The 13,447-nt window shown below is 42.6% G+C and overlaps 1 protein-coding gene across 4 annotated transcripts in view; it reads left to right on the top strand.

Annotated features, from left to right (window-relative positions):
• The window catches only part of Chd7 (chromodomain helicase DNA binding protein 7), a 182,658-nt gene that overhangs the window by 95,934 nt on the left and 73,277 nt on the right, over positions 1–13,447 (top strand). For all 4 annotated transcript variants that reach the window (XM_028878517.2, XM_028878514.2, XM_028878511.2 and 1 more), the window contains exon 3: positions 3,265–3,686. In XM_028878517.2, coding sequence (XP_028734350.1) covers positions 3,265–3,686 — 422 coding nt within the window. The remainder of the gene's footprint in view (positions 1–3,264; positions 3,687–13,447) is intronic.

Here is a 13,447-nt window from a genome sequence, read left to right as displayed (position 1 = left end):
TTAGAGAAGACCTTACCATGCGCCTGGTGGGGGCGCAGGGGACGCTGGGCCTGAGAGACTTTGTCGGGGCATTACTGGGAGCTCCAGGTTTTTTTCCCCACATGATTAAGGCAGACCATCTGTTCTTTGTTAAATGTTTACAAAAACAGCTTCCCTCTAAAAGATTCAAGGAGAAGTAGGTCTGGTAAACACTCATATCTCTGAGCACCTTTTCTGCCCTCCTTCAGATAGTACCAAAACAATTCTGCTGCATATCAAACAAGATTAATACTTTTTTGTGTTCAGTCTTCACTTTTTCCCCTCCTTATAGAAGATTAAATTTTTTACTGAGTCACTAATTTATGGACTCATTTCTTTCTAAAAGAAGCGTCTAAATGATTTGTATGCTAAAGCGTGTAGATGAATTTTCAGCTTTTTTATGTGGTGCATGAAATGCCTTTTCTAATTCATAACTGTGTGCTGGGAAGCTCTCAGGAGACGCTGGTATTCTGTTCCTGGAGTGGATGCCATGCAGGTTGAAGATGGGTCTACATGTCCTATAGTAAGTAATTTACTGCTCTAAATTGGAGTCATTGTTCTGACCTTCCCTTGCTTTCAAGGAATAACTTCTATTTTTTGAATACTAGATTCTCCCAGGGGAGTTTAATTTTTATGCCCCATGCAGAAAAGCAATGTCTTTTTGCTTGTCAATTACTTTAAACAATATAATAATTAACTGAGCTTCAGCTGTGTGCATATAGTAAAAGTTGAAGTCAGATCAACTAATATTTAGCTAATGCCTAGGCTGAGGTCACTAGGACATGAGGGTGTCTGTGAGGGAAAGTAGAGGCCAGCAGTGACTTCAGTGTTCACTTAGTTCTGTTCTGGTTTCAAGTTTTTCCTTCTTGGAAAGATGCCTGTGTGTAAGGCTTCAGGAGGAGAGCATGGAGTCATAAAAGTGCTAGCTTTAGGAAGCCTAGGTTCACATTGCATCTCTTTCCTTTAGGTGGCTTCTCGTAGCCACACTGCATTCTAGAATTCACACTTCTGTCTAATGATGGGGTAAATATAGGCACATTTTGTTCCTCCGTGTAGGAGGTGCGTGTGAGTGTGCACCGGTGTGCTCTTCCTCATACTGTGCTCACCTCTCTGTCCTCTGACGTGCCTTTACTTTTTGAGTTCATTCCCTCTTTGCTCTGACCAAGAAGGGGCAATATGTATTTTAAGATTGGTCTGCTGGTGGTGATGGCGCACACTTTTAATCCCAGCACTCAGGAGGCAGGGGCAGGTGGAGCTCTGATTTCGAGGCCAGCCTGGTCTACAAAGAGAGTTCCAGGACAGCCAAGGCTGCACAGAGAAGCCCTGTCTCAGAAAACAACAGCAAAAATTATATATATGTTGGTCTTAATACCGAGTTGTTGCTGCTGCTGTCGTTTTTTTGTTTTTTTGTTTTTTGTTTTTTTTTTTGGAGTGGTGGGGATCAAACCCAGGGTATTATGTGTGTTAGGCAGGTGCTGTACCTCTAAGCTACATGCTCAGCTTTCCCAGATTCTGGAAGAAACGTTGGGATCTAAATCCTTCACTTAGCAGGTGAAGAAGCCGAACTTTGGTTGAGTGAAGTGTCTTCTCCAGAGAGCGTGGTGGTGGGGCCTGGATTAGAGTTCTAATGTTTCAACTCCGGGTTCTGGGGCACTTCTCTCCTGCTGGTGAGGCTCAAGAATTGAATGTGATTGTCTTCAGAGTCGCCAGGGCTGGCTTTGGTGGGAACAGTGAACTGTCCTCTTCTCTAGCTGTGTTTTCAGTTTGTAAAATGTTGTCTTGGGGACAGTCACAGAGCCTCTTGGAGATGGGATGAAACTTGTATCGCCTCCCTAGAAGTATTCCTGTGTGTAAGGTTTTTAGAGGCTAGATCGAGTCAGAAGACACTGGGTGAAGGAAAGCTGCATTCAGGTCTCTCCTTATATGACCCCAGGGAGCCACGTGACCTTCTGGAACTCTTAAGTTTCTCTCTGAAAGATGGAGATAAATAACTAAGATTTTCTTGTAGACTCAGGTAAATGGACATACAAACTTCAGTATGTGGCTTGGGATACAATAAGTATGTGATACTGAGATGTGATTTCTATTACCTGTACTTAAATGTGGGATTTCCTCCTTTGCCCACAGTAATACTTAGCTTTTGCTGTGCAGTGTTGAGTCTGTGTGGGGCAGCCTGGCCTCCGCTCTGCTCTACTTTTATAGGTCTAAGGTGTATCAGCTTGGACATCGATTCCTTTATGATCTGTGTTTCCTCGGACAGGTTGCTTTATATTAGTATGTTGTTGTCCCCAACTGAAATCAGAAGGTTCATTGCCTTAGTCCAAAGGTCTGACTTGGGGTATTTGGTGATGTTAAGGTCATGAAGCCCATGATGGGCACATCATAAGATCACTTATCTCACAGGAATGTAGGAAAAGGCAGAAGATGACTGAAAGTTGCAGATGTTCTCAGGTATTTTGTTGAAATGGGAAGAGTCCTCGGATGCCTGCTCTGCCCTGTGGGTTTCGGGTCCTGGGCTGTGAGGTCGATCAGTGCAGGCATCGTTGACTCTGATCTCAGCCTACTTCTCAGAGTCTCGTCCTGTTGGTCAGCTTTTCCTGATGTGCAGAAGGCACTCTGCGCACCTCCCTAGTGCACTCAGGATTTCTCCACACTGTACCCCACATGCACTGTTTGAGTTCTTCATCAGTTAATATCTATATAAATGATGTCAAGAAGTTAGGGAAAAGATTGTCCACGTTTCATATTTCTTTAAGAAAGTTAGCCAATGCAAAATCATTGTTTCGCATGACATTTTAATCTAGACAATTTGATGTCAGAAATGACTGTATAAAATTTATGTTGTACTTAACTCTATCCCCCACTTTTTAATATTAGAATTTTTCGATGTTTTATATACTTGTTCTTTTTTAAAGCAATTGTATTCTCTATCTTTGAGTACTGCCTCTCCCATGGGGCGAGAACTCTGCAGACGGAATCCATGCTTTACTTCTCATCCTGTGTTCTTGCCGTTGAAAGGTGCAGAATATCTAACTCCATAACAAATTTAACATTTTCCTACTTAAAAGCATTCTTCATAAAGAAACAAACATTTCCAGGCTGAAAGAAAATGGCAAATCCCATTTTTGTAGAAGTCTGCTTCCTTGAGTACAGGGTGAACTTTGGAAGCACCAGTCACTGACTTTCAGTTCCTTTCTTTACTTTGAATAATGAGAAGCTAATTTCAATCCCATTTGTGTTTCTCAGCATTCTCCATCGGAGCCCTTTCTAGAGAAGCCAGTGCCGGATATGACTCAGGTCAGCGGACAGAATGCTCAGCTCGTGAAGAGCGACGATTACCTGCCGTCATTAGAACAGCAGCCACAGCAGAAGAAGAAGAAAAAGAAAAACAACCACATTGTTGCAGGGGATCCCAGTAAAAATTTTGGTAAAGATGACTTCCCTGGTGGGGTTGATAACCAAGAACTAAGCAGGAACTCACTGGATGGGTCCCAAGAAGAAAAAAAGAAAAAGAAAAGGCCGAAAGTCAAAAAAGATCCGAAGGAATTGAAGGAACCGAAGGAGAAGAAAGAGCCCAAGACCCCAAAAGCCCCGAAGATCCCCAAAGAGCCAAAGGAAAAGAAAGCAAAAACTGTCACACCAAAACCGAAATCCAGCAAAAAGTCAAGGTAGGCTGTGGGTAGGGACAAGGCCACAAGGCCAGGCAGCCCCCGGCTGCAGTGGGCGGTATGGGGTGTGGAATGGCTGTTGCTTTTCATATTATTCTTGAGTACCTGTCGCTCAAGAATGAAGTAAATGTGAAGGTTTTTGTGCATTCCAAACTTTAGGACTCCACAGCTACAAACTGTTGATTGAAGAGTCTTTACTGGATAAAAAATTTTATTTAGCAACCAACTTCTTATTTTACAAGCCAGAACTTTACTTGGCTCTTTCGGTAACTGATAGGAAAGTTCGCAGGGGAAGCAAGGCCCCTGGAAGGCTCTGAGCATCTCAGCGCCATCTCCAGAATCTGAAAGAGAATTAATTGTGTCTACTTGGCAGGGTAAGCCTTCCACGGCAGGTTGAAGTCCTTGTGGGCAGCGTGGGAGAAACTCAGTAGCACTCATCATTAGATGTGGCTTCAAGGACAAACAGCGGGGACTTTAGATAACAGGAAAGAGCCTCTTTGCTCTGTACTCCCAGCAACTCTCCGACCCCCTAGAAGGCATATTTATTCAGTAAGAAAATCTGAGAGACGACATTGAAGACTAATTTTTTTCATTTGTTCTGAACATTTCTAACAACTGTTCTGAACCAGTTCCAAACATCTGAATCTATTTTTCAGAATATGGCTCATGTTAGAAAATATAGTTTCCAGATGGAAGTATGGCCAGACTTGGTTAATCTGAGCCTGTTTGCACACTCTGATAGAAAGCATGCTCCGACCTCTGTCCTGTGTGCGCACATAAACATTTGTGTGCACACATACTCAGTTGTGCCATTGCCTGCATTGTCTGGGATGGCTAGCTGTGGCGCTTCTGCTGGTGGGCTGTTGTGTGTACGTGTACAGGCACACCAGCACACAGAGGAGATGGTAGTTGTACCAGGTGAACAAAAGGGCAGGACTTTCCAGTGTCCTGATAAGAACAGCAAGATAACTCAAATCTGTGGATATGCTGTGTGTTGATGATGTAAATTATAATCATTTAATTTTTTTCCATGAACGTCTTTTATGGCAGATGCAATAATTCAAACTTACTGATAACTTTGTATTTACAGTTGGGCTTTGATTCCTCAGTATCTACTCTCTTTATTGAAAACACCTTTTCTCCTGATGAATATTTTTCTAAGCCTACAACTTACTACAAAACCTTTACATTTATTAAAGAGACATTTTATTAAATGCTTATTGGTAGGTAAGTGTTGGAATGATAATGGTGAATAAGTAAGATGCAGCTAAAAATTTTAGTCTGACAGTGTGTTTGTTTTTAAAGTATGTAACTGCCCAGATATAATACTGTGCTTGGGTGTGAGGAAGCACATGCTTATGCCTCCCAGGGAGAGCAGTCAATCCTCATGTGAAGAAGAATGTCTTTTCTTCTTAAGGTGTGTACCAAAGAGGCTTTCTGGCCTTTAGAAGTGTATCACCAACACTTCTAGTACCAGGATAATTTGGTTTCAGTTTTTATTGTAATTATCTTGATCTCTCTCTCTGTCTCAATCTTTCTTTCTTTCCTTTTTAACCTAATTGTGGAACTGGATAGAATCATTCTGGGATTCTGACATAAATTTGCCACCACCCCCTTCAGCCCGAATCTGATCAGCAGGCCCTGTGTTTACAGTTTACTTGAGCACACCCTTACCCGCTGTCGAGTACTTGGGTGGGAGACTCGGAAATGCTGTGTGTAATAGTGACCCATGCAGCAACTTTCTGACACCTGTGGGCTGCCAGGGGGTCAGCACTGGGTGTGCAGCGTTTCCTTGGGGCAGCTACAGATCTCTGTTCATCCAGAGAGCTTCAGAGAGGGCTTTCTCCAGGGTGGGCCGGCCAGCAGCTGTCATCCTGAGCATGAGTTAGGGTCTCTGTAAGCGCTTAGCGCAGCTCCTGAATGGGGCCTGCACATACTCTTTTTATAGGAGCAGGAGGGTATTTTCTTCGCTCAGGAAGAAAGTATAGTTCTTTCCTTCTCGCTGTTGGTCCTCACTAGCTGTCTCCTTGTGAGCTGTACAAGTAAAAGTTGTTTTTAGCATTAATCATTTGAGAATCTTTGACGGGAATGCATTGATGTATGTGGAGATATTCAAGTGATAGAAAGCGGATGGGGTGTGTGCCAGAGACTTAGCAGGCCATGTTTGGGGGTGATGTTGGGGAGGGGCATGGTGAGAGTCGGTAGCACCTCTGTTGGCTTGTATAACCTCAACATGTGTGTGACCACTGGCTGATTTACAGTGAAGTGTGGCAAGGACTGTCCCCAGAAGCTTTCCTGTTGATGGTCTTTCAGGATTGTCTGTCCAAACATAGGATAATTGCATTGAGATGTTAAATAAATTAACAAACCAAACCATTATTTTGTCAAACCACATTGTTGCTATTGGTCAGATGAATTGAGTATGTCAATTGTGGTCTCCTTGTTCAGTTACGTCTACAAGGAAATAGCATCCTTGAATCAAGGATAACGAGAATGCACACGGCTCCATGTAAATTCTGAATAGCAGAGCAGAATGATTATGTAAATTGAGTATGCAGTGATGAAGGTAATAGGGGGTTTGGTTGTGTCAGTGCCGGGGCTGAATTGCCAGAGCAGTTTGTGTCTACGCAGTGGAATACAACAGTGGCAATTTTGTTTTGCAAAATGCTATGTGATACCGGTTATTTCCATTCTTGAATAAGTTAACTTGATGAATTTGTTTATACAGAAAATAATTTTCCTACAGAGGGCTGCAACAGAGGAAATAAACAAGTGAAAAGAAAAAATGTAAACTAGTAACTCCTCGCTCTTTCCCTGCAGCCTGTGGGGAAGGAGGTGCAGCTCTGCCCGCAGACATGCTGTCCTTTGAGTGGACGAGGAGGAAGTGACCTGCTGGTGGTCCACATTATCCTCACACCCTTGGTAATGAAGGAGGCATGGAGGGGGCCTGGTGCAGCCTCCTTGCCCCCCTGGAGCCCACTAGGTTCTGTGAAGAGTGAGGAGCTTGAGTTTGTAGACATCCCCCACCTTGATAACCAAAATACGATGATGCCACGTGTCTTTCCTGTGCTGGAGAAACTAAAATAACACGGCTGAAGCAGTTACATCGCATGGTGGTGAAACAGGTTGAACAGCTGTCTAGCATATTAGAATAAAGACACTTTGCATCCTAACAACGAGAAAAAATGGGCTCCCCCTGGGCCACACTCCTCTAGTAGAACCATCTTTTTTTTTCTTTCTTTCTTGTAATGTATTTTTCTATACCTGTATTGCTCTCCCTGGGTGCCTTTATAGCTTTCAAATATTGGCTGTTAATATTGGAAATAAAGCCAGGACCTCTGTGGCTGGAGAGGATGCATTTTGCATGTGCAAGGATTCTCGGGGGATTTGCATCCTCCTTTCAGGGTGGTTTCTGTTGTGCATGCATGGGCTCTGTGAAGTGAGAGAGAATTTGGAGGAAGTGCTTCCTTTCACTGATTCTTGAAGGATTTAGTGGTCCATTTAGCTACATAAAGATTCTTTGAATGTACAGAAAGAGGGGAACTTGGCCAAGGATTGTGACTTGACTACCGAAGCCTGAATTAAATGAAGCTGTGTGGCTGCCGCTGCTGCGGTTTCTAGGAACACATTTTGTTCCTTGCTCTCTCCCCCCCCCCACACCCCCCGGTGTTAAATTTAGCAGAAATGAAAATGTTATTTTTCAATTGAATGAAGATAGCATTTTATTGTGAAGTAGAAAATAAACATACCACTCTTATTTTTAAAAAACCACACAAAGTAAAAAAACACATGAGGAGTGCTTTTTGCACGCTCCTGTAATTACCATTAACAATAGTAGTTACTATTTGTTAGCAGTGTCCTTCTGAGGACTTCATTGTTTCAGTTATGCTCTTACAGAGTTACGGTGTTTTTACCCAAGAAATACTTATTCAGTCAGCAAGCCCGGTGTCTTGGTAAACTAAAATATATTTTCAGTGTGTTCCGTATTTGTACGGCTTCTTGATGGAGGTCGCAATTAAAGCAAATCTTTAAACCAGCCTTGGTAGTGAGAATGAAACGGGCCCAGACACCCATGTAATCAGCTGTCTTCCCAGCGAGTGTGTACATTGTGAATTAAGTTCCTACCTCTTTTCTTTTTCTTTCTTCTTGATTCTTTTTTCCCTTCAAAACACTCACGTGCTATAATTTAGTTTGGTTCAAAACATTGGAAAATCAAAAAGACATTGTTTTGGCTCATGCCAGCGGAAGAGGATATACACACACATGCTACACACACACATGCTACACACACACACACACACACACACACACACACACATGAATAGAGGCAGGAGTGGACCATGGTGGAGATATCTGCAGAGAGAGCTTCAGTGGAATGGACAGAGGAACCTGCTGCGGCTTTGGTTTCTGCAGGAAAGGGTGGTGTGGCCCTACTTCTGACCTCTTGGTGCCACCAAATGACAGTGGGGGGCAAGGAAGCCACGAGCAGCCACGGATGGAAGATGGAAACTTCTCTAGAGACTTTTTTGCAGTCTTTTATAAGCAGAATGTTAAGGAGGAGTGTATTTTGCCATAGTAGACTTGACTTTGATGTTATTCCCGATAGAAAGGGACAAAAAGGATCGATCTCAGGCTGTTATGCTTTGGAAAAACAGGAAAATCTGTACAAGGCAATGTTTGTCTCCTGTTGTGTAAAGATGTTTGGCAGGTTAGCCTGAGCCTAGCCAAAGCCCTCCTGGAGTCACGGGATATCAAAGCCACCGCTTAGAGAACCACACACCTTCCCTGCTGTCCTCCCTGTCTACATGTGGCTTTAGCTCTGAAATGTTAGATAAGGAAATACTATGAATTAAGGAATAAAGTTTTAGTTCTTCAAAAGTTAGAAGCATTAAACCCTTAAACATCTACTAGAGTATGATTTTGTTTTATTTTATTGTGGTCCTGAATTAGAGAGAACAGTGTTGTTCACAGTGGTCTACCTTCCCTGTTTGGCTAGATGGTGGTGCTTTTCTCTCTTGTGTTGGTCTGCCTAATTTTCATCCTGCCAATTGCACCTGATTCAAATGTGCATGGGTAGCATGTCTCCCTTGTGTTAGCCACCCTGGCAGGTCAGAAAAGATAATTGTGAGCCCAGAGAGTGGGATTCTGAGTGCCAAAGTGACCTCCGGAGTGCTGTCATTAAATAAAAGTGACATCTGAGAACATGGCACAAGTGGTCAGGTGTGCATCTCTCAGTGTGGCACTCACGGTGTGCTCTGAGAGGCTCCTGGGAAGTTTTGGTTTGGGTCAGCACCGGAATGTCTAATTGAGTTCATCCTTTCTGCTGGATTGCAGGTCCAGACAGTGCCACATAGCCAAAGTGGCTCATGTCTCTGTTGGGCTTTAGGGAAAAGACATCTTAGCTGACTATATACTTCCTCTCCATGTTCTACTTTCTAATTGAGTCCACAAAACAATGTAGATCTTCAGTGTTAATTCTTAACTACATGGTAAAATTCTTTGCTTTAGAATGTGTTACTGTTAAGAATTTAATTCTTTCAGAAAAGTTTTCTGTTGTTCTCACACCTAAATAAGTAAACAAACAAACGAATAAGATGTCCTCTAGAAAATGAGCAACACTATAGCAATAGTCTAGGCAGGGTCCTGATGTTGGCTTCAGATGGCCCAGGCCGACACCAAGCATAGCTGGTGTTTACAGGAAAGTTTGCTGAGACCCAACCTGCCATGGGAGGCCAGGCAGGTTTGCATCAGGTTAGGCTGCCATGCCTGGAAGTCTGATTGTAGAATGTAAAGATGACACATGTATTTGAAACATGAAGTCAAATTAAGCTTTGGGATCTTTTCAGTTTTCTTTTCTATTCCTTTCTTAAAAATCTAATATTTACTGTACCAAGGACATATCTTTCCTGCAATAGCAACAAATGTAAAGGGCTCTTTTCTGGGTGTTTTATATAGTGACTTTCATAGAACTCTTTTTTCCCCGTTTTTCCAGACAGGGTTTCTCTGTGTAGCTTTGTGTTTTCCTAGAACTCATGCTGTAGCCCAGACTGGCCTCGAACTCACAGAGATCCGCCTGGCTCTGCCTCCCAAATGCTGGGATTAAAGGCGTGCGCCACCACCGCCCGGCAACTTTCATAGAACTTAATGCTAGTAGTTTTTGTTAACATCCTGTGTTATTTGTAGTAAACCCAAGTTCTTTGTGTTTCCCTCTCACAGTTCTCTGCCTTCCTCAAAAGGAGTAAGGTGAAGAAACCATGGGGATGTGGTAGCTAAGTCCCAAAGCTCCCTTGTGGAGTCAGGGAGTGTGTGTGAGCTAGGGTCTCAGGAACTGTGTGTGAAGTCAGGGAGTGTGTGTGAGCTAGGGTCTCAGGAACTCTGTGTGAAGTCAGGGAGTGTGTGTGAGCTAGGGTCCCAAGAACTGTGTGTGGAGTCAGTGAGTGTGTGTGAGCTAGGGTCTCAGGAACTCTGTGTGAAGTCAGGGAGTGTGTGTGAGCTAGGGTCTCAGGAACTCTGTGTGAAGTCAGTGAGTGTGTGTGAGCTAGGGTCTCAGGAACTCTGTGTGAAGTCAGGGAGTGTGTGCGAGCTAGGGTGTCAAGGCTCCTGTGTGGCGTCAAGCATGTAGGCACTTCAGGGTAAGTGAGAACACAAAGCACTAGGTTGCCTGGTCCGAGGACAGGTATTAGGGCCTCTGCTAGAGTAGGGCTGGTTTTCTTGGTGTGATGGTGTGTTATCTGATATTCAACTTGTACCACTCCCCTTTTCACTAGTTTATTCTGCTGTCTGCTGTTTATTATATACTAGTTATGCTTTTAGGTGCATTGTAATAGTAGGGCTTTAAATTTTTTATTTTATTTTATAGGGCTGATTTTACTTTTTGATGCACCACATTTTATGCTGATTTAATTGTTCTTTCAAAACTTTTGTGCTTTTTAAAATTAACTTTAAGTTGCATACAAAATGGTTTTCACTGTAGTATTTTAATAGACATGTCATTGTGCTTTGTTCATATTTGCCCAGTTCCTCCCCAATCCATCATTTTCCCACATAGAGTACCCCCTTCTGGTTGTGTGTGTATGTGTTTGTGCATGTGCGTACATGCATGGATCTAGGTTGCACATGGGAGAGAAAACGTGAGTTGTTTTTCTGCCTCTGGCTTATTTTGTTTAACATGATGTTATCTATTAATTTTTCTGCAAATGGTATAATTACATTCATCCTTACGACTGTACACACACATATGTACATGTCATGTTTTCTTTGTCTATATAGGCATCTCAGCCCGTTTCCATTCACTGACAAGTGTGAATAGTGCTGCAGTGAACACGGATGTGCACGTTTCTCTGTGGTGCGCTGACTTGGATTGGGTCAGGCATATACCCAGGAGGGATAGAGCTGAGGCACGAAAATTCTGTTTTCAGTCTTTTGAGGAACCTGTACCCTGATTGCCACAGTGGCTGCCCATTTTACATTCCCACCTGGCGTGGTTAGGGCTCCTTCTTGCCTCCATTCTCTCCAGCGTTTGTTATTGTTGGTTTTCTTGAATCCAGCTACCTGAGGAGTGAGATGAAATCTCAGGACAGTTTCAATTTGCATTTTCCTGATGGTGAAGGATGATGAGCATTTTTTCATGTATTTCATGTCACCTACATGCTTTTCTTTGGAGAATTGTCTGTTCAGTCCATTTTGTTTGATTGGATGGTTGTTTGGAGTTATAGATTATAAATGTTAATCTCTGTCAGATACATAGTTGGTAAAGATTTTCTTCCATCCCATTGGCTGTCTTTGATCTGCTGGCTGTTTCTTTGCTGTGTAGAGATTTTAATCGCACTTGTGCCTATATGTCAGTTTTTGAAATTATGTCCTCAGCTATAGGAGTCCTTGTAGAGCAAATGCCCTTGTCTATACCTGCATCTGGTTTTGGCTGTGGAACTTGCAGAGTCTCAGGTCTTAACAGTAACACAATTACAGTTATGAAGTAGCAGTGAAGATAATTTCATGGTTTGGGGTCACCACATCATGAGGAACGATACTAAAGGGTCGCAGCATTAGGAAGGGTGAGCACCAGTCCAGTAGGTCTCTGATCCATTTTTGATTGAGATTTTTGCAGGGTGGATATTCTATGTTCCCGGCACCCGTTGTTGAAGAGGCTTTTTCTCAGAGTATGTCTTTGAGATGTTTGTCAAAAATTAGGAACAGTAGCTGTCTGGGTTCATTCCTGGGTCCTCTGTTCTGTCCCATTGCTCTAGATACATATTTATGCCTTACTGTTTTTTGTTACTGTGGCTCTGTAGTACATTTTGAAATCAGGTATTGTGGTAACTCCAGCATTGCTTTTTCTGCTCTGGGTTGGTTTGACTGTTTGTTTTTTGGGGTGTATGTGTGTGTGTCTGTATGATTTTGAGATTACTTTTGTTGTTGTTGTTCTGTGTAGAATGTCATTAGAATTTTTACGGGGATTACTTTCAGTAATACACACATTTTCACAGCATTAATTCTACCATCCATGAGCATGTGACGCCTTTCCTTTGAATGTCTTGTTTACCACCTTCAACACCAAAAAAAAGTTGTTATCAAATAGGTCTTTTATAGCACTGATTGAGTTCATTCCTAGTTCCAAATTTTCTTAAAATATTCTAAAAGCTAATTTGATTCCTCCACTCCAATTCTTTCTTGGCAAATTTGTTATTAATACATAGAAAAGCTACTGGGTTTTGTATGCTAATTTTGGATCCTGCTACTTTGTTGAAAGTGTGTGTCAGTCTAGAGTTTTACAGTGGTGTCTCTAGGCCTTCTGAAGACAGGATGGTATCATGTGCAAGTAGAGATAATTTGTATCACTCTTCTTTGTTTCTTTACCTTACTGCTCTAGCTAAGACTTCAAATAGCACGTTGAATAGACAGAAGCAAGCAGATCACCCCAAGTACCAGGCCAACCCTAATTATATAGTGAGACACCCCCCCCCCCCGGAAAAGAAAGAGTCATTCTTTCAGGTTGCCCCATTTAGTAGAACATTGGCTGTAGATTTTTCGTAAAGCCTTTATTACGCTGAGGCTAATTTACTAGTTTCTTTGGTTTGGTTTTTCAATGTTACTTCTAATTTTCACTGTTTAGAAAGCTCACTAAGTAGTAAGGTATCTTAGTTAGGGTTTCTGTTGCTGCAACTAAAAACCACGACCAAAAGCGAGTTGGGGGATGAAAGTGTTTATTCTGCTTACATTTCTAAATTACTGCTCATCACCAAAAGAAGTCAGGACAGGCACCAAACATGGTGGGAAGCTGGAGGCAGGAGTTGAGGCAAAGGCCATAGAGGGGTGCTGCCTACTGACTTGCTCCCCATGATTTGCTCAGCCTGCTATTTTATAGGACCCAGGACTACCTGCCCAGGGTGGCACCACTCACAATAGGCTGGGCCTTCTCTATCAATTGCTAATTAAGAAAATGCCTTACAGAACAGACGGATCTTACGGAGGCATTTTCTCAGTTGAGGTTCCCTCTTTTCAGATAACTCTAGCTTGTGTCACATTGACAGAAGACTAGCCAGCACAGAAGGGCTTAAAGGGCTCTTGATTTGCAGAGCTGGTTGCACTTTTTAATCAACATTAAGCCCTGGAGTCCAACAGCAGGCTGCATTCTATTATGGCAGCCAGAGTTGTTAAACCACAGACTTCTATTCCACATCCTATGTGGCCGTTCTCTTACCTGTTAGCTTCACTCTATTAGAAAGTCTTTTGTTGTTGTTGGATGTGTTACTTCACACCTA

The sequence above is a fragment of the Peromyscus leucopus genome, chromosome 2 (assembly GCF_004664715.2).
Source record: "Peromyscus leucopus breed LL Stock chromosome 2, UCI_PerLeu_2.1, whole genome shotgun sequence".
Classification (NCBI taxonomy): Eukaryota; Metazoa; Chordata; class Mammalia; order Rodentia; family Cricetidae; genus Peromyscus; species Peromyscus leucopus.
Note: the sequence above shows the minus strand (reverse complement) of the source record. Positions and strands in the feature narration are given on the sequence as shown.